Here is a 21,537-nt window from a genome sequence, read left to right as displayed (position 1 = left end):
CAGTCCTTTGCCTCTCTGGGGGTCAAGGCTGTTCCCTCCACACCCAAGACTTGACTGAACTTCAAAGCCCTGGAACAGAGATTGCCTGGTGCTGTTTAAATTGAATGGGAGCCATGAGCAGCTCTTTGCATTTGAGAGAATCATAATACTGCCCCAGATCTTGCACTCTGCCTTCCTTTCGGTGTCAGTGCCAATGCAAACATCTTTAAAATGACCCTCTTTCTTCTGGTTTCTCATTAAGTGGATGTTTTATCTGTGCTTTGTTGATGTTACTCTCAGCAGTACTTAAGGGAAGAAAATGGGTGTTAACTGGATTTCCTTCAGATTTTGAGTGGGTTAGGTCATTTTAATATCGTCGAAAGTGACAACAGGAACAGCTTCAGGAGCCAGCAAGCTCTGCTTCTTTCCATGTCCTTGACATTACTGACATTGCTTTGGGCTGCCCTAATCAAGTGAGCCCTAATTCCTAAGAGAATTCTATGTGGTCTGCCAGTGGTTTGGCAGCTGTGGAACTAATGCAGCTGTGATACCCAATGTCAGGGGAGTGCTGCAAGTTAAACTTGTATTGGCATGGGATGGACAGAACTTTGTCAGCCTTGGGATGGGATGTGAGATTTCGAAGTGCACAACAAAAAGCAGCAAGATTGGCCTTCCAGAAACGAGTAGTGGTTTTTAAGATGCCTTTCTCTTTCATGTGTAGAGCCATAAACAAAAGCCATCTGCCTGCTAAAGGGTTTAAAAGGTCCATGATGTTAATACTGAAGAACAGCAATGTAGTAAGTAACCTGGTAGCAAGGTAGTACTCAGTGGGCAATCCCAGGTACATGCTGCCCTGAATGTGTTTGGTTTTGAGGCAGGTGAAGACACTGCTTTTCAGATCTAGAAGCAAAGCTGTTATCACTAGGAAGTGGCAGCTTTATTGAACAAAGAATGAGGGGCTGGGAGGAACTGCAGCCACCAGGACCTCTCTGGTCCTCCCCTCCCCTTCCTCAGGCAGTGTAGCTGTGTTTTGCCACGGTCCAAATTCCATCCTCCCTTTTCAGCCACAAGACAGTATGAGTAAGAGTCAAATTCCTTTGTTGGTGTCTGGGGCTTGAGCATCTTGGCTGGGAAAAGTATTTTGTATTCTGTTTTCAGGAACTCTTCCTTTGAATTAAAGGGTGAACTGTGGGAAGTTATTAATGATATCTATAATCAAGGATTAATCAAGTAAATCTCTCTAGCTGAGTGCCTCTTACTGCACAGAAGCTTAGAGATAAAGATGATATCGGTGTGAGCTTTCATGTGCAAACAGTGCTGAGGTGCTGCCTGCCAAGCACACTCTGCATTTAAGCAGCTCTTTTGCTTTCTACCCAAGCTGGCTGATGTGAGGTGTGCTTGGTCATGGAACATCTGAGCAGAGACATGCTGAAGAATTTTTATTTCAATTCTTCTTGAAATTGGAAGGGGGAGAGTAAAACAAGGTTTTTCCCTCGCTCAAAGAATGCCTTTGGGTTACTTGTAGCAAACTGCAAGTTTGTGCGGTAGTTAAAAAAGCTAAAAATGTAAGTCTTAAAGTGTTTGATGGTTTACAGTACAGCTCAGAACAGATGTTAAAGCTTTTTTGGGAATAAAATCTTCAGTGTTTCAGCTAGTGCTCCTGTGGAAGAAAATAGTTCAAGAATTTATTAAGGTAAAAAGGAAATCACGTGAATTTAGTCTTAATGTAACTTTTGGATCTAATACAGTCTATTATTTCCATGTCCATTGGAATTTTTAGGCATTTGTTTATCTGCTTTTTAAGGGGCCTCAACTCTACCTCTGCTTTTACAGCTGGAAATAATTGTGGGAATCATTTGAAGGGTGTAAATGCCATATATATGTGTAATAATATATGGTGTCTCACAGGAATTTTATATTCAGATTCCATATGTAGAGGGTGATTTCTGGTATGAAGAATATCAGAAAATAAATGCAATTCCCTGAATGCCATGTAAACATGAGAGGGTTTTTTGGTGGGATTTTCTTGGTTTTTTGAGGGGGGGGGAACGGGGGTTTGGTGGTTTTTTTCCTTGTTGTTGCTATTTTTGTGGGTTTTTGTTTTGTTGGGTTTTTTTTTTGTTTTGTTGTTGTTTTTTTGGTTTTGGTGAATTTCTTTCTTCTGTGGAAACCATGGGAGCCCTGCTGTAGCAAAAACTGGCATTGTTAAGATATCTGTTAAAAACACTGGTATCTGTCTGTAGTTCTCTTTGCACACCTTTCCAGTTTACTACCATTAAGGGACTTTTGCTGGAAAAAAAACCCTCTGTAGATAGAATGAAAAGTAAGTATTGGAAGAAAGGTATCTGCTGGACATGTTCCCCTAAATGTGACTCAGGCTTCTGGCATGCTCTGGTTTGGTTGTATCTCTTCAGCAGACCCAATTTTTGAAGGGTCTGTTCTGTTTTCCGTGAACTTACTTGTGCGCCAGGAAATTAAATGAGAATTGCAAGTATGTAACTGCTTGGTCTTGGCCCCTCAGGGCTGAGGTACTTCTTGATTACTCCAAGAGCATCTTTTTGTCTGGAAACATTAAACTTCTGTCTGGGAGGATACTTGAAGGAGTTGTTGTGGAGAGTCATTTTCTAGTGAGATGTTGAAATTGCTTTGCAGTTGTTTGAGGAGATAAAATTCCTCTTCCATGCAGGATCCCCAGTTTATTCTTTCTCTCTGTGGATCAAAATCCACATGTACTGAAGAAGTGGTGGACAAAGACTGTGTTAGTTACTCAAGCACGACAAATTAAGGTAGATAAATGCTTTTGTGCTGCTTGTGCAGTAACAGCTAATTCAGCAAATGCACTGGGAAAGCACCTGCCAAATTAGTGGGTGTATTAAACTTGAGCCAAGCTCAGCTAAAACATCCCCTGAATCCAAATCTCCTTTATTTGGAGCGAGGTAGCAGGGAAACACAGCCATGGATTGTGCATTCTCAGTCGATCATGTAACAGCAGATGGTTAAAAGGAGCCTCTCGGATGCTCTTCAGGCAACATATTCCTGCTAAGTGATTATTTGGATTATTAATGTCCCACTGTAGCACCTAGTGATGATCTGAAAGCAGCTTTATGGGCTGTGACTTTTGTGGTGATGAGCACTAGAGACTCATGGAATTAATAATGTTTTAATTGTTATTGCTTGAACATTGATTAAACTTGTTTAAGGACTTTTAAGGGATTCTGTCATCGAGCTCGACTGGTTTATTGGTGTGAGCCTGAACCTCAGAATGAAACTCTGGGGATAAACTACTCTTTTTCTATCTGCTTTTGGTGTGGTGAATCCTTTGTGCCTCAGTTTCCTTTTTATGTTAAACTTGCCTGTGCTTTGTAAATGTTAGCTTTAACAGGGTGTGGGTAGAGATCACCTTATCTTGATTGTATTGTTTGCATATAATATTACACAGTGACTGTGCAGAACTTTGTTGGTGGCCACCAGCTAGGCTGAGGTGTGAGAGAATTCACTTAGTGGGAACTGGGCGCCCTGTGTCGCTGGCTCTGTTTGGAAATCCTAGTTGAAGTCATTAGCAGCTTAATCACACATGGAAAGACTCTTCCCAGGAGAGTTTTTATTCATTCATGTTTGCTGCTAGTAGAGTTCATGTTACAGTAGGAAACCACGATTCCTGACCTCTGAGTTGAATACATGTTTTAAAAATAGTGATGGGACAGAAGAAAGAAGAATAAATAACCTTCACTTTAAGGGCTTGCTCAAACCAAATCGATGTGCTGCAAATTAAAGCACCACACTTTGAGAAATGATGGAATCAAATTGTTTTTCAGGGACTTGTGTCAAGAAAATTGTACATTGTTTATGGCAGTTGTAGAGTAATTCTGTGTTTTTCATCTCCGCCTAAGCAAATAAGAATTATCGTGAAGAAGCAGCAGGTTATTTCTGGATTTACTTTAAAAGAGAGCTGTTGATGATAAACGGCTTCTAGAAGACTCACAGGTCCATCAGTGCAGCAGAACTGATAGGAGAGTAAAGCAAAACAAATATTTACAGAGGAGGTTTATTTTGGGTGGAGGTTGGATATGTAATATTTGAGTTATTTTAATCATGATAAGCCTGATGTGAACACTGAGGAAGAATGAAATGTTATGTCCTTATGTAAGAGAAGAACTGCAGCTGGTTTATTCACTGTCTGTGCTAAAGAGAGCAGACCTCTACAATGTTTCATTAACAGCATGGTGCTGTGTGGTGTGTGTTGAGGGGTTTTGAGGGGTTGTTTTTGGGTTTTGTATGGCATGCTATGGAGCATGAGGGATCTGAGCTGTGAGTTTTGCCAAGGGCCCCCAAGATGGGCTGTGATGGAGGCTGAGTGACCTGGGCTGGCTCAGCCCAGAGCAGAAGTTTGGCAGGACCAAACAGCAGCCCCCTGTGCCTGGGAGGTGCTTTCCAAGGAGATTGACCCAGGCTCTTCACCAGAGTGCCTGGCTGGAGCCTGAGAGGCAGCAGGCTGGAGTAGAAACAAGAGGTTCCTGTAGGTGTGAGGAAGAACCACTGAAGAACGGTGAGAGGGGCCATCCACAGAGGCTGTGCAGCCTTGAGGATCTTCAGGGTCTTACTGGGAAATATCCTGAGCAACCTGCCCTGATCTCATAGCTGTTCCTGCTCTCAGGAGGAGGTTGAATTAGAAATCTCCCAAGCTTCTTCTGATCTGTTTTCCTGTGATCCTGCATATTTGGCATGTGCAGTGATAGCTGGTTGCTTGATTGAAGCAAGGAGCACTCTGAAGGTTTCTTATTGCATGATCAGTGTCACTAAGAGGTTTCTGCCATGTACAGCAATACATTTCCATAGTTGTGAACTGTGGACAATTTTTATAGTAGTTTCAGAGGTCCCTGTGAGACCTGACACCCCCACAGAATTCAAAAATTCTTTATATGAACTTGCCTTGAAGAGCTCATGAAGGAGCCACCCTGAGAGCAGTTCACAGTTTCTCATTGAAGTTGCTCCACAGAAATTTGGTGTGTGAGATGTAACACCACTAAAATACAGTTCACATCATCCAGTTTAAAAAACAAGCTGAAAGATCTTTGCCAGGTCCTCTGGACACATTCAAATCTGGAATACCCTTCTTGCATCTGCTGAAAACTTCTATGGTGTTTTGCTTCCTCACCTGCAAGCAACTGCAGCTGAGTGATGATGGTACTGTTCAGTTTTATCTACTGAAGTATTAAGTGAAAATCTTTCTGCCATATCAAGTGGCTTTGATAAGACCTGAACAACAGTATGAGATTCCTACTGAAAGGAAATAATTCAGGGATCAAACTGCATCTGAACATAGGTTTTGTAGCCCATGGGGTGAGACAGGGAGGGAAGAGCTGGTAACAGTGGGATCTGAATTAAAGCACATACTCAGCTTTTACTGGAAACAGCACAGCAAATCCCAGTGATTCTCTGATTTGCCCTTAGCCCCGTGAGTACAGTGTGCAGCATTCAGCTGTTCTGCCAGTCAGGCAAATGGAAGCCTCTCGCCTTTTCTTTCCTGTCCCATTGAGTCATCTCTGCAAACCCACATGCTGTGAGATTGTTTTTGGGGCCTGTTTGAGGGTCCAGCTTTTCATCAAACTGACAGTGGCAAATTCTGCATGCAGGTTTTCACAGCAGTGAAGAGAGACAGAATTTCCCTGAACGTGCTTTGTTTTGGATACTGCTCATCTTGTGAATGATGCTTTTTAATGGAAAGGGGTCTGAATGGTCACATATGAAATATTTGAAAACCATCACTTACTTGTCAGCTCTTGATTCAAAATGTTGTGATTTGATGAGTAGATAAGTTTTCTATAGCAGGATAGGAAAGTGCTACTTTTCCAAATTAAATAAATCATGAATTCATTGTGTTCAGGTCAGTGTATTTCTGTGGATTTTCACTGGGTGGAATACAGCCTTTAAAGAACATCACCTTACTTTTTTTCTCCTCAGCTTTGCCACTCAGAAATCAGTCCCCCATCACAACAAATTGCAGATCTGGCCATTTCCACATGAAAGTTTTTGCTTGATACAGTAAAGGGCTTGCTTATCCACAGAGGTGTTTTCCCCACAGCTGACATGACATTGACAGCACAAAATGAGACTTTGCTTTTGACACACATTCACAGTATTTAATATACTCAGTATTTAAAATGTCTTTGGGGTCTCAGTACTACTGATCCAAAAATGTTTAATCTGAATAGGCTTGTTAAAATCAATATGGGTCTTCACACACTTAAACTAAACAATTTGTCAAGTTCTTCTCGAAAAGGGGGAAACTCTTGTCTCCAAGTCATTGGATGAAGGCTGTTAGAGATGCCATTGTTATAAAATTGCTGCCTATTTAAAAAATGCTACTGATGTTTTCTCTGAGAGCCTTTACTTTTGACAGAAAAAACGAATCCAGCAAAAGCATGACTGTTGCCAATGTAATATGCTGCCTTTGTGGTTTAGGACATCTTTAAAAGGCCTTTCAGTGTAGATTCACTTCAGTTTTTTCCATTTTACAGATACTGTGAACAAGGACACTGAACCCAAAGATCCATTTCCCATTCCAAGAAAGATTATGGCTGAACCAGACTACATAGATGATGACAATCCTGAATTAATTAGACCTCAGAAATTAATTAATCCTGTGAAATCATCACGGAATCATCAAGATCTCCATAGAGAGCTGCTTATGAATCAGAAAAGGTAAGAGTCTAAAAATCACTTGTGCCACCCCCCACCCCAAACACACAACTGGAGTTTTAGTTTCATCAGAATGGCATTGTCCCCAAAACCCAGCAGACACTCCTTGTTGATTCAGATCTTGTAAATTGAAAGACTCTGATTCTTAACCATGGCATTTATTTCTGTTTGAGTTTCAGTGCAAAATCTTGCCTTAGAAGGCTTCTCATTTTGTTTTTGTAAATACTCAGATGGTCAGTTTTGAGAGGAAGCAGTTCAATTCTCCTCTATTGTATTTCATTTACTTGGCCACTGTAATTTGTCTTGTACTCTTAAAGTTATCAAGTATTTGACAAACAGTGGGGTGATAAAATCTGTGGGCTTTCACCATTCCCAGTGCACTGAGTTTACTTTTAAATCAGAGAAATCATGTAGTTGATTTCACATGCAACTGTTTTCTACCTATTTGATCTGTCTCACAATGCAGTGTGATAGTCTGGGGCCTGCTCTGCTGCTGCATAAGTGTTTCTTTGTATGTTTTGCAAATGCTCCTCTCTGGGATGGGATGCACAGCTGTTGCTCTATATATTGCTTTTGGAGATGTAAACAACCATGTCTTCATTTCATCAACTTCAGAGACACAAGCATCTGGCCCAGAAATAGCTGAAGTTCTGTTAATAAATATCTTCAGCAACAGAGAAGTAATTTAGAAAACAGATTAAGAAAATAGCCACCAGACCACCTGGTGGAGGAAAAGGCAGAAAGTCAGTTGCTGCTCCTTTGTTTAAACCAACAGAAACCCAACTGTGATATCGGTTGGTGATTTGTTGTATTGAAGACACCCAAAATGGACTTTTCAAAGGCAAGGTGTGGGCATCCATAAAATAGAAGTGGAATAACAGTATTTCAGAGTGCATTTGAGCAGAAAGCTGGTGGTAGCAGCCAGTCTGACTTTTTGAAACCTAAGACCTTGTTAAAGAAGAGTAAAAAGCCATGAATTTGGCTACTCCAGCACAAGTGGATTTGTGTATTTGGTTGGAAGAGTCACAGTATGGCAGTTTTACTCTCTCTCTCTTTCTTTTTTTTTTTTTTTTTTTTTTAATCCTTTGGCATTGTAGTATTTGGAGGGGGGAAGGGGTCTCTCTATATGTAGTAGCAAAATCCTCAGAAATGCTGGGCTTAGAGACTTAATTCTAAATGAATTGCATACACAGTATAGCATTTCTTTAGTGATCAAGAAGGAGAAATATTTTACAGAATGCCAACTGAATTGGAAGAAACTGGCCTAAATAGGTGTTTGTCCTATTTTTCGTTAATGGGATTAAACATCAAAGTCAGTTCCTGGCACCAAGAAGTTTATAGTCATTGAAAGAAAAATAGTTGAAGTTTCCTGATGATCTTAATCTAGAGGATGTGGAGGCTGCAATAAATTACACTATTTTTTTCTTTTAAGTTTATGAAAGCATAAAGCACTTTTAAATAGTATGGAGTTCTTTTCTTCTAGGAAAATATCCTATTACACAGAAAAGTTGTGCAGACCTCAATACCCTCTCTTCTCTTATTGTAATTTTGATTTGCTGCAGCTGGTAATTTTAGATTCTTATTTATTGGTGCAGAAATAAATACTTTGAGGATTTTTACCAGCAGAAAAATGGGTGTCTTTTAGAGGAGTGTTAGTCTTCTCTGCTTTGTATCACTGTGGTAGCTCTGATAGAAGGCTTTTCAGGAATGCAGATATTAGGCTCTGTTCTGCTTTGTTACAGCAAACTGTCAAATGTATGGAGAAATTTCAGTGCTCTTGTAGAAGTCTGCTGGACGTGCTGCTTATTTTGTTGTGAAGACTCAGTGTAGACATCAGCAGCTTCACTTTTTGGGCTCATCAGCTCTGAACAGCCAGAAATGGATGCTGGAAGATCTGTACTGGTTCAGTCATTCTCCATGCCCACTGTGAGGAGTGTCTGTCAGGTCAAGAACTGGTATACTTGCAGAAAGAGTAGTTGTTTTGGGGAGAAATAAAAAAAAAAAAATAAATAAAAAGGATTCAGGTGGTGCTACCTCAAGGCACTAGTCACTTAAATTGTTTTTACTGATTAGGAGACAACCTCAGCTCTGAAGAATATTGGTGCTATCCCTCACAGGGATTTTAACCCTATCAGCTCTCACTTGTGTTGTAACACACTTTGCTTCCTCTGTATCAAAGCCTTAGGATTTGTGATTTAACCAGAACAGTCACCAGGAGGTGATACAAAACCCCAGTTAATCCAGTATCCACCAGTTTGTTGCTTTTTCTTTTTAATAACAGTGGAAACAGGATTGACATTATAGTTCTGTTACAGATCTGCCACCCTCACCTGACTGTACTGAGGGGTTGTATTTACCTGTAGCTTCAGCAGGTTCCCTTTGTTACAGCACATCTCAACCAGTCTGTGCATCTGCTTTGTTGTGCAACCTCAGTGAGAAAAGCAGCAGCAGGAATGTTACCTATTGGCTGCTCTCTGGTTGTGGCTGTTTTGACTGCTGATTGCCACTGTGGCAGCTTCCACTGGCTCTGCTCTCACCAATCCAGTAGCAGCAGTAGTAATAGTAGTAGTAATAAAAAATGACTCCAGCTTTTCCTGCCTGACTTCAGTTTCATGTGCTAAAATGTAATTAAAATAGCATGAAACATAAAATATGAACACAGTCTTGTAGCTTCTGTTGCGTTCAGGCCATGAGATCTATTATGAGAAATAGGGAATGGCATTTGGTGTTGCTAAATATTTGATTTTGCTGTCAGGGTATCTACAGGGATAGAGTGTTGCATAATATATGGAGTCATTCCTAGATGCCACTATAAAATGGCATTTTAATGTTTTATTGGACATGCTGTCAGATCTGCATATTAATGAATAATTGGGCAACCACAAATGTATAGCAAGTAGAAAGGGTAAAAATATGCTTTGTGAAAGCTTATTCAGGTTATTGAATTTCTTAAAGTTGAAATAAAAAATGGTTGATGTTAAACTTAATGCTGAATGCTTTCACATAATCATCTTCACAGGGAAGACAACAGTAACAAAGACAAATTTTAGATCTCTCTGCTCTACCAAAAATGATGCTAATACCTGAATAAAAGGGAGAGCTTTGAGTCTTATACCAAATTTTGAAACCATCATAGCGTTACAGAGATAAAAGAAAATACTGAAGTCACAAAAATAAGTAGGAGTGAGTGTGTGTGCCTGTATAAATAATGTCATGCATCGTCCCAAGGAGTGAGCTTCCTCATTCTGTAGTAGCTGGCTTGGAAAGCAATTTGTGCTGAACAGACTCAAAACATTCCATTCATGTAGCACCTAAAGGCTTCTCAGAGGGAGAATCCTCCAGGCTTTGTCTGGTCTCCAAGGTGATGGCAACTTTTTTATTCTGGATTTTTGTTGTCTTAGGCTCTTTGTGATGTTTCGTGTAGCCTGAGAGCTCTCACTGGGAATAGCTTCACAGCCAGGCTTGGGTAAATCTGTCACATTTGCAAGGAAAAGAGAGAATCCATGATTTCCAGGAGCAGTTTGACAGACTACTTTTTAGTTTTGCCCATCCAGACTTCTATGGGCAGAATAGCCTGCACAGGGCTGTCTGAATGCAGTCCTTCTGACTTATCAAGCACCAAGCAAATCCTTCTTGTCCAAAATTTGTTTCTAGCTCTGATAATGTCTTCATCTGTGATGGTTTTTTCAGTCCATTCTTTTGGAATCAGCAGAATTACAGTGAAGACTAAATATGCAAGTTAATGAAGTATACAGGAGAAATACTAGCCTGCACATTAAAAGGAAATATTTTAAAAGCTTAAATTGTAGCTTAGGGTACTGATTAGAAATCAGGCAAATGTCTGCATGTTTTTTCCTTTTAATTATTTATTTATATCCTAATGTAAATGTAAATTATTTTAGTAAAGCTGCCTGCAATTCTGTGTGAATTCCTAATTAAAATGGATCTCTTTTTCTCTTCCCCCCCCCATGTAATTTGAAGGGGTCTTGCACCTCAGAACAAACCAGAGCTGCAGAAGGTGATGGAGAAAAGGAAACGAGATCAAGTTATTAAACAACAAAAAGAAGAGGAAGCACAAAAGAAGAAGTCAGACCTGGAAATAGAGCTACTGAAACGGCAGCAGAAACTGGAGCAGGTAAGATGAGGAATAACAGGCATTTGCACACCTGCATGTGAGCTACTCACCTGAGGCTCCCTTTGTAGACAGAAAAGAAGCAGCAGCCAATTTTTTTGGCATATTTCCCTTAGTTAAATTCAGGTATCTCTTAGGATGAGTCAAATCATGCTCTTTAATTACCTGTTGTCACTTGCTGTATAGGAACTGCTTATGGGGTCTGCTTTTGGTCAAATGGATCCTGCACCAGCCAACAGGAATGTGTGTGGAGCACTGATGCTGTTTAACCATTGGAACTGTGGTGATTTAATCAATTTTTGTAGTCTTACTATGATCCACTAAGAATGGCTGTTAGGCTGTAGTACATCAAAATTACATTTAATGAATGAAAACCAACTGATCCTCTGGTTTATGTAAGAAACTAGATAACTTCTAAAAGATATTTTATTGTCTTAAAATGTGTGAGCCCCTTGGTGTTTTCAAGTGAAAGAAAAAGTCCTCAGACCCTGTGCATGGAGATGATAATGGAGTTGGAGTTCTTTTGGTGAAGTGTTTTGTCAGGCACAAGGCCAGCCAAACGTCTCTGTGCCTCTGGAAGCACTTTGTGTGCCTGAGAGGAAATATCTCCACAGTGGAACAGCTCATCAGAGAAGTCACTGTGCATCAAGCAATGCATTTATTTTAAAATAAATTAATGCTATAAATAAACGCTTTAAAACAGTACCTCCTGTGTTTCTCAAAAGAAATCAATTAAGCCAAATAATTACTGTTCAAAATTACATGTAATCCAATCATTATAGGTTTTAAGGTTTTATTATAGGTTGGGGTTTTTTTTGTTTTAATTAGGTTTAGAAATATTTTTGGAGAAAGCTATTGTATTTGTAAGTGTATCATCCTGTCATTTTTCTTATCTCTCTTAAGGGCCCAGCTTTGAATGATTCAGCTTGTGGGAAGATTTGATTTGAAACTGTGACATTCAACATAGATTATGTAGATCAGAAAATTCTGTTAGTAGAGAAAGAGCCTGCCCATGCAAACAGTGCTGTGATTTTGTAAACATCATAGGAATGGCATTAATTGACAATATAACTCATGGAGGGACATTGTTAGGATTTATAGAATCAAGGCATGTCCCTTGTCAGTGAGCCAGAGACAAAGGAGAGATTATTAAGGTGAGCTGTACGTGGTCCCCATTAATCAGGGAGACCTTGGTCTGATAAAAAAGGGAAAAAAAACCTCATTCCAGGCACTTTTGTTAGTTTTCTAAAGAATTTTTTCCTCCCTTTCTGCCAACTCATCTGCCTTCCCTAAGGGTTGCTAAGCTATCCATATTCTGTGCCATGTGTGAGCCTGTGCTGGGTGGGCACTGCAGAGCCTTGCCACACAGAGCATTTCCATTCCTCACATGGAAATTTCGAGGGTCTGCATGGGCAGGAGCTCCAACTTGGTCAAAAAAGTCAGTGAATGGGCTCTCAAAAATGAATGGCTACAGGCCAACAAATATTTTATTGCTTTTTTGTGATAGACAAACCAAATACTCTTCATGAGGCTCAAGTTAGATACAGAACTTCATAGCTAAACATTCAGAAATCAGTTCTGCAAGTGTTCTCAGTAGTAGCTGCTCACATGTTCTCCCACGAGGCACATTCTTCCTTGTTCTGTTGTAAAAGCCAGAGAAGGGAATTACTGTTGTTTCTTTAATGAAGATGTCCAAGAATTTCTTAAAAAATGCTTCATCTTGTTCTTGCACTGGGCTTACAGAGTTTTTGTCTGTCTGGTGAAGGTAGACATTTGGAACAAGCTAGAGCCAAGGATTTGAAAAGATTTATTGTTTATGAGAACAGATACTGCCAAAGAAAAGCAATTTTATCTTTTCCATGAGACAAAGAAAGGAAGCAATTTAGAGTTTGGCATGGCCAGTTATTGAAACCTTTCATTTTTTGTCTTTTATTTCAATGATGTGTTTTCTAAACTTTTTTTTAAACATGTGATTCCCTTTTAAGCTGGAACTGGAGAAGCAGAAGATACAGGAAGAGCAGGAAAATGCGCCTGAATTTGTCAAAGTCAAGGGCAACTTGAGGAGGACGGTCCAGGAAGCAACAGAAGCACCAGACTCCTAGAGCCAGAGCCTGCTTAGACTTCCAGCTTTCCTGCAGAGAGAGGCTTTTGCAAGTTGTCTCACATTTGCCCCCTCAAGAGGGAAAATAACAGCATCCAGCTGACACTTACTGAAGATGAGATTTTTAATTCCTGGGACGTGTGGATTGAAAAGACAATACCGTAAACAGATCGACTTGCCAAATACAGTCCTGAGATCAATGAATAAGGAGTGTCTTTGTCAGTTCAGTGTCATGGACCAGGCTGACATGCTTTCTCAGAGATTTGAACCAGGGATACTAGAGAAACTCCTTCAGTGTTGCACTGCTTTAACTCTTGTCATTCTTTTTAGTGGAGATGATACACAGATTATATTTTGCTTTAAAACAGAACAAAAATCCTCCTGTTATATCAAGCTTTGCTGCGCAGGTAGATTTCCTCCATCTAGACCTACAGGTTGTGTCTATCCCACGGAAATGTGTGTTTAGTTGGAGTTTTTATTAAATCTAGGAGAATATGAGGTGTGCTAATTACTGCTGCCCATCCCCACTAGGATAGGTAGGTGTGGGCAAGATAAGAATGCTTAGGATTCACCAGCAGTGAAAAGTTAAGCAGCCTTAAAGCCCATTTCTTGCTGTTTGCCATGTAGAATTTGGGCTATGAAAGAATGAAAATCTGATGATCGTTTCACAGGGAGACTCCAGAGGCTGATTTGTCTCTGTCTGTAAACTTACCCTGTTGTGTGCAGGCCTGTGAAGTGCTACCTGTGAATTTACCTCTCAAAACAAAATTATCTGTCTTCTACTTTTCATGTTTTGAAATCCTGCTTACTTTGGTGTTGTGGCCTTTCTCCTCCAAGGACATGCTGAACAGAGTACAGTGTTAACACATCGCTTGGTAGTGTTTGAACTGATTTACTGGAACTGATCTACCCATCAGTTCCTACTCTTTGCTTGCAGACACTTGTTGCAGTTTCTGCAGTAAGGAAGTGTTTAAACCAGACCAAACTAATTACTGGAATCTACTGAAATGGATTTTTTCCCCCTAAAGTAAGGCATAAAATGAATCATTTTATCCCGTCCTTCATTCAGCTTCAAGAAAGAAGTGTGTTACCACTGAGACTTTGGGTCCAATTCTGTCATCTCCTGCCTTTCTACAAGTTGCCCCTGTGACTTGCCATTACATAAAATATTGCTCAGCTTGCACAGGGATGACAGAATCTGATCCTTCATGCTTATGACTACTAGCTATCCAGGAAAGCCTGGGATGAGAAGTGGGGAACAGATTGCTCATGTAGGATTGTAGAGTTGGATTCTTACCTGGTGTGATTGGGTGCAGATGTATCTTCACAACGTGGGGAGAAACCCTCATCTTCCTTGGTCAGAAGAGTCCTGGCTCTCACTGAGACTGTGTTCATACATACCTGCTGAGGATCTAATGCCTAGCCTTTGCCTTAGGATGCTAAACACAATAATTTCTACTTTGTAATTACATTGGACAGAACTGTTTGAGAACACTTTTTATTAATATCAGCGGTGGCATGTTTGTATTGTAAAGGTGTGGTGGAGGGTTGTTGGTTTGGTTTTTATAGTTCCTTTTGCCTTTCCTATAAGTATTGGACATTTAAAATATAATTTCAGATTAGCACTGGGGACAATACACTCACAATTAGAAATGTTTCCTAGATACAGACTTTAATTTGTTAAGATACAGGCATTTTTTTGTGAGGACATAATCAGATTGAGGGTAAATTGAATTGTGATAAGCATATTGCCATTGATTTAGACTTGCAGTGTGACTCATGTCTGGAAGATTAAATGTGAAGATGGTCTAAGGCTCTTCAGATTATGGACATACAAAAGACAAAGGCCAAATGTAAGACTCTTCCATGTATTAGCTCAGCAAAGGAACACCCTGAATGCTGCAGGTACTTCCCTCTCTTCTTCCCTTCTCCTGGAAAGAGAGGATCTTTTCTGGCAATACATCATTCCAACACTTGCACTGATTTTGTTTCATGTTGTTGAGACAGAGCTATGTCCAAGCCTTCCACACCCCACTCAGGCTTCATCTTAGCTATTCCCAGCCTTCTAAACATCCTGCCTCTGGGTTTCAGCTCCACCTTAACCTTCTGCTCAGTATGGAAAAGGCTAGAAGTGAGTGAGGAAACCTTCCTCTGGCTTGAGCAGACCATTTGGTGTTAGCCATTTCCCCTTGGTGATCAGGGCAATCCTACCACTCATACACAGTGAAATGAAGTTGGTGGCACTGGGAGTGCTGGGGGACAAAGACCTGTTTGGCTTAAGTGGCTGTGTTGGATCTGGTCCTCAAGGCTGAAGGCAGCCTGCTTTCTCCCTAGGTTAGCTTGTGATTCAGGGTAGAGTTTCTCTTTCTGAAACACAGGAGGCCAGAAAACTCCCTTGTACATACAGCATGAAGTGGTTTTTTTTGTTGTTTTTCATTGGAATTAACTCTCTGTGTGAACAGAACATCAATGTGTGTGTTAGACCATCTTTGAATCCTGCTAATCCTTTAGCCTAGGAACCCCAGCCACCTTCATATCAATTTTGACAGGAAAAAGCTTGTATTTGAAATCAGGATTGGGCAACCCTTCAATGAGTGACCAGTTAGTCACACCACAAGTGTCCTGTGCAGCTGCTTAAGTAGGAAACTGCTGGGCAGTGAGTGTAAGCAATTCCTGCTCTGCCCTTCAGCTATGTGGGTTTTTGAAGCAATCCAGCAAATACTTCAGTGATCTGAAAATTGCTCAGTTACCACTTTGTACTTTTTTAAAAACTCTTGCTTTTGATAGTATAGTAGTAAATTTTTTAGCATTTTTGTGGCTTTAACATTCTGTTAATATCTGCACTTGTTTGAGTGTACATATATAAATATATATAAATATAAAAAGGGAGCCTTAATGGATTTGTTTTCATAATTTAATATTTTTTGTATTTGCTCTTGTATAATTGTTTTTAACTAAAGGTATTACGAGAATGAGGGTGGAATACTTAGAACCAAAGTTATGCTTAATAAAATCTGCTACATGCTTGGTGTATGTGGTTTTGTCTGTTGTATCCTGCCAAAAGCAAAACCTTGGAGGCTGCACTGAGATATCCAGATTGTTTAAAATTCTGCAGTGTGGGGGGAAGTATCAAGATCATAGTGACTCTTGGTTCCTTAAACCCTGCATCCCTGTTTGTATGTGCAAAAGTTGACAGAAAGAGTTTGCTGTGTCTCTAAACAGTATTATCGTTCAAATAAATTTGATGCAGAAAGTTTTTAACAGGACTGTGCACCTGTTTAGTTAATCCAAGGTGAGGCAGAGCATGAGGGAAAACTTCCAAAGGGAGTCAAGTAATTGTGGAAATAATTCCCTGTCAATCCTTGGAATTATCAGCATTGCAATAGCTCCATTTCAAATCGGAGTGAGAAGAGAGTAACAAGGCTAGTCCAGGGTTCAAGTCCTACAGTGCTTCTTTTAATTTAGCCAATGCTCCAACGTGTGCTTCTAATAGGAAAGACTTGGGCATGAGAAAGAAGGTGCAGGCACGAAGGATTTGCTGGGTTAGGGTCAGACAGCTCAGTGCCAAAGAGCAAAATCCTGTGTCAACAGCAGATATGGGAGGGAGCAGGGGATGGACAGGGCTGAAGAGGTTGTGCCAGCAGCTCCCACAGAGATCTCAGCTCGCACCGGGGAGCCCTGCTCAGCTGGGCAGGTGACAGTGGAGAGGGAGCTGGAGAGGGGCATGGGGCGAAATGAAGTGGGGGAGGAGGAGAGCAGTGAATTCAGAACAGATGTCAGGAAGTGCTTTTTTCCTTCAGAAACTGCTCAGCATGTGGAGCGGGTCCTGGCAGTCCTGCTGATGCAATGGCGCTGGACCCGCTCCCAGAGCTCTCAGATGAGGGGGAGGTAAAAAAGAGCAGAGAGTTAATAAGGGGTGAGTTTCTGTGGCCTGTTGGAGATGCTGCCCTGTGCTCTCCTACCTCAAGTGTAGCCAAATGTGTTTTGAATTATCCTTCGACATTTCACTCCAGCTCCAGGAAGAAAATTGTGAGGACATGTGATCTGCTTTTGTAGCATATCCAGAAGAAAAGATGGTGCTCCTTTTGTCTGCTTTTTTGGATTGCATTGAGCTAATAGGTTTTGTCATGTGGTCCACTGGGGGCTTTGCCTGTGCTCCTGTGGCCATAGGCAGATGGGTCGTGTCATGCCATAGCTGTGTGGAAAGAAGTACCTTGAGGTCCCTTAGCTGCTCATACAGGGTCCATGGACAGTGTCTTACAGGGTCCTGATGGCACTTGTGGTGACCAGTTGCACTTAAGAAAATAACTGGAAACCAAAGAGCTGTTGCTGTGCAGCTTCCATAGGATCAGAACTGATGTTTATAGGGGGAACAACGGGAGGGCAAGTTGGGTTCTCAAGGCTTTGTAATAGAACACAAATACTTGATGAGATGTGGAGGAGTGGAAATACAAGATACTTTTTCCCTCCTCCTGCCAGTTTAAATAGTTCGTGCTGTTTGAAATCTTTCATCTGTCAGAGTAAAGGTTTGTGGTGCTGTTGTCAATATTAAGGATGACTTTCCTCAATGGAAGTGGTGGTAGTAGAGCACAGATGTCCTGACTGTCACTCCAGTGCTTGGGTTCCACTGCTCATGTTTTGGCATTGCTTCAGAGCTAGGTGAGGGCTGCACTGGGTCCCTCCCATGGCCTGCAGTGCCTCTCTGAGGTTACCAGGACCTGCTTCTGTTCTCTGGGCTGGTTTTGCTGAACATCAACTACATGCATTTCAGCTAATTGTAGACTTTTCATTGCTATCAGAGCAGAGCAATCAGCCCTGTGGAGTGTATTGCCTTCCTTTGACTGTGGAGGAGCCCACAACACCTGACTCACAGGGAACACTGTCTACCTTGCAAGGATTCTGAAGCCAGTCAGTTCAAATGCCACATCCAAGCCACCCACTGTTTTTCATGGAGTTTTGTGCCCCAGGACAGATGGGGCTGGATGCCATTAGTAAATTTGGCCCTTCATGTCTGTGTGGCTCATAATGTGATCAAGAGCCCATCTCTGCACTGTGCTCAGCAGCTCTGGTGCTTGGTGCCATGGAGTCAGCCCAGGTGCCTGGAGGGGACACGTGGCCTCTGCAGGGAGCTGCAGAGAAGGGACCTGCCCCAGGCCAAACTGACCAGCAGGAGGGGAGGCGGCATCTCCACAGTGGTGTGAGGGAAGGAGGATGTGAAACACCTGAGATGGGGCTCCAACAGCCAGAATCACTCACTGCTGTAGCCATAGGACTTGATTATCTAAGTAATCATTTTCAGAATTAACTTCCATTATGCACCCAAGTCTAATCTCTCAGGTGGACAGCATGAGCAATTTAACACAGATTGAGGGTGGCACATGGAAACTTCAGCCTGATTAGATGGGGAGGAGAAACATGTTTCTTTCCCCTCTTCAGCTATTCGGAAACAAATCTTTAATAATGCAATCAAAATGCCAAATCTACTGTATTGTGCTCAAAAATTAAGAGTGCCCAGAAAGCCTAAGCCCCGGAGTGGGGTTCATTTAAGGAAAGTATTGGTTGGTATGGAATGGTAAAGGGAACTGCCTCTGGAGTCAGGACATGGCAACCAGCCCATCTGAAATGGTCTCCCTGAAAGAGAGGTTGTGTCCATCTGGTTATCTTTCCTTTAACTCTTCCTTTGGTAAATGAAGTCTAAAAGAGTCTCTGATAAAAACTGATCAGGATTTTGCTTTCATCAGTAGCAGCAGAAAAAGAGAGAGACCCCTTAAATTTACATTGCTAAACTTGAAACATCCTTCATCACTGTGGTTGTGGGTCATAAGGGGTGATTTTCCCTAATGTGCAGTTTGAGCTCTTGTCTTCATCCAGCCTTATTTTGGTGTTAATCCTTTCAGTGAATTCTGCTCTGTACAATTTCAGGGAACCACCATCATGAGCTGAGCTCAGCAACAAAGTGGATTTGGGGATTTTGGGCCAGTGGGCCACAAACATCACAACATCTGGTTTGTTGGGGAAATTTTACTCTCATTTCTAGTACAGATAGAATTAACTTCTTAAATACCAAGGAGTAAATTCTCTTCAAACAGAGGTCTTGCATTTTTTATAATTTTCTTGTTGCAAGGGAGTTGCTTCTGCTTTATACCAAGAACTCTATTCCTGTGTATTAGGAAATTGTTATGATAAGCAGAGAAGAGGTGAGCTGCAAACTAGCTACAGGCCCCTCTGCAGTTAGACCCACTCAGTCCTGATCCTGGAAAGCAGAGGTTGCTGTCTGGGGAGGAAAAAGGAGGAGGAACAGACAGTGAGAAGGCAAGTGCCTGACTGATGAAGGTTTCCACCTTGTACCCAAGGTTAAATAGCAGCTCTGAGGATGATGCATGCAGCCTGTGTCTGTGTTCACATCTAATGTACCGTGTGCCTTTTTATTTCCCCTGAAGCCTCATTGTGTTTCTGATTCCTTTCCTATTGTTTCCTTTCACCTCAAGCTCTTCCTGCCTATTCAGGCCTCCTTGCCTTTGGATTATTTCCCAGGGCTGGTTTGCAAGGAAAGGCATTTAATTAACAAAGAATCCTCGGAATGGATCCTGAAATGTGTGCTTGAGACTGACTGCTGCAGTGTGGAGGGAAACCCAACCTGAGGTCTTGGTTTGTGGGGAATGGAGATGGGAAATACTGGGTATGCAGGAGCAGGTGGGAATAAAAACTCTGAGTGGCTGTTTGACAGAGCATAAATGAGAAACCAATATAGACACCTCAAAGCTTTTATCTCAGACCCCTACTTAAAAAGGACCACAATGAGAAAAACCCTGTGGGGGTGAAAAGGAGAGTGGCAAAAGTTTGTTCCTTGATTCCTTCTCTACTGCCCCTGACCTTGTGAGACCCCACCAGGAATGCTGCATCCAGCCCTGGGGTCCCCAGCATAGGGAGGACATGGAGCTGTCGCAGAGGGTGCAGAGAAGACCACAAAGATGATCTGGGGGCAGGAGCATTCTCTCCTAGGAAGACAAGCTGAGAGAGCTGGGTTTGTTCAGCCTGGAGAACAGAAGGCTCTGAGGAAACCTCATTGTGGCCTTCCAGTACCTGAAGGGGTCTTACAAAATTGAGGGAGAGCAACTTTTTATGTGGGCAGATAGTCTCAGGATAAGGGGGAATGGTTTTAAACTAAAAGAGGAGAGATTTAGGTTAGATGTTAGGAAGAAGTTCTTTACTCACAGGGCGTTGAGTCACCGGAACAGGTTGCCCAGAGAAGCTGTGGATGCCCCATCCCTGAAAGTGTTCGAGGGCAGGCTGGATGCAGCCCTGAGCAGCATGGTCCAGACGCATCCCTGCCTGTGGCAGGGGCTTGGAACTAGATGATCATTAAATTCCCTTCGAAGCCAAGCTATTCTATGATTAGCAAGAAGCCCAAAATACATAGAAACAATGCGTGGGCAAACTCCTCTTGCCCTCCTTAAAGCCAGAGGATGCTCTTGGCGGGGTTTGCCGCGCAGGCGTTTCCCTGCGGGTCCTGGGGAGGTGCCAGGGCGGTGATGCTCCCGCAGCCCCGCTCAGCTCCCACCGCCTGCTGCCCTCTCCCGGGCAGAGCGGAGCGCAGCGGCACCCAGGGGCTGCCTTTCCTTCCCCTCCAAAGCTTTCCTCTGAAAACCGCAGCGCTGAGCTGTCCAGGCTGAATGACTGCTGCTTTCTTGGGGAAACGCGTTATTATTTCGTGATTTTTCTATGCAAATATCATTAACCCCGGAGAGATCCGTGATGGCTCCTGTGGAGTCTCGGGGGTTATCCGCAGGCAGATCCCTGCAGAGGTCCGAGGTGTTCTCAGGACAGGTTGGAGATGTGAGAAGCTCAAATGTGCCAGGGTTGTGTTTGGAGCAGCCTTCTCCAGCAGCTGGTGCTTTGCCTTAGGTGGTGACAGCAGCCTGGGGTCGTTGCAGAGGATTTACCTCCTGCTGCAATTCCATCAGCAAGCACGTCCCTGTGCTATCCCCCTCTGCCCTTTCCACCCCTAGCAGTGGTGTCCATCCTGTTGTCCCCCCAGAGAGCACTGGTGTGCCCTCTGTGGCCTGGCAGTCCTTCCCAACAGGAGACCTTCCCTGCCAGACCCTCGCTCTGCCCCAGGGAAGGAGTGCAATGGGCCCATCAGAATGCAGGTGGGGAGAATCCCCCATTCCCACAGGTTGCCATCCTGGTTTCCATACCTACAACTTCTCTCTCTCTCTCTACCCATTCAAATTCTCTCCTTTGCTTTCTAAAAATGTCCCCCACCCTCAGCTCCATCCTCTCGCTGGCAGCAGACTCCTCCTGTTGCTATAACAACGAGCAGCAGCCCAGCCAAATCCGCCAGGCCCTGCCACATTTCCCTGCCTGCATCCAAATCATCTCCCTAGGTGTGAACACGCTCTCTTTTTCCTCAAGCCTTTGCCATCTGCCTTCAAGGGGGAGATTGCTCCCTTTGGGGGGCTGAGGGCCCTCTGCACCCCCCATGGGTCTCCTTTACCCTCTGTGCATACTGTGCAGCCCTCCAGCTGGCTCCACACACAGGACCTGGACCACATTGACTGTCCCACCCACCTGAGATAAAACACCACTCTTTCGGCCCATAAACCCCATTCAGATTAAATTGTGA

General features: G+C 42.5%; 1 protein-coding gene across 7 annotated transcripts in view; it reads left to right on the top strand.

Annotated features, from left to right (window-relative positions):
* Nucleotides 1-15,944, top strand: part of FAM107B (family with sequence similarity 107 member B) — a 58,366-nt gene extending 42,422 nt beyond the window's left edge. For all 7 annotated transcript variants that reach the window (XM_030290932.4, XM_012568845.5, XM_072918990.1 and 4 more), the window contains 3 exons: nt 6,498-6,681; nt 10,660-10,813; nt 12,796-15,944. In XM_030290932.4, coding sequence (XP_030146792.1) covers nt 6,554-6,681; nt 10,660-10,813; nt 12,796-12,912 — 399 coding nt within the window. In that variant the 5' untranslated portion in view covers nt 6,498-6,553 and the 3' untranslated portion in view covers nt 12,913-15,944. The remainder of the gene's footprint in view (nt 1-6,497; nt 6,682-10,659; nt 10,814-12,795) is intronic.
* The last annotated feature ends 5,593 nt before the right edge of the window (nt 15,945-21,537 follow it).

This window comes from Taeniopygia guttata, chromosome 1A, assembly GCF_048771995.1.
Source record: "Taeniopygia guttata chromosome 1A, bTaeGut7.mat, whole genome shotgun sequence".
NCBI classification, from domain to species: Eukaryota; Metazoa; Chordata; class Aves; order Passeriformes; family Estrildidae; genus Taeniopygia; species Taeniopygia guttata.
This window is presented reverse-complemented; position numbering and strand designations above follow the sequence as displayed.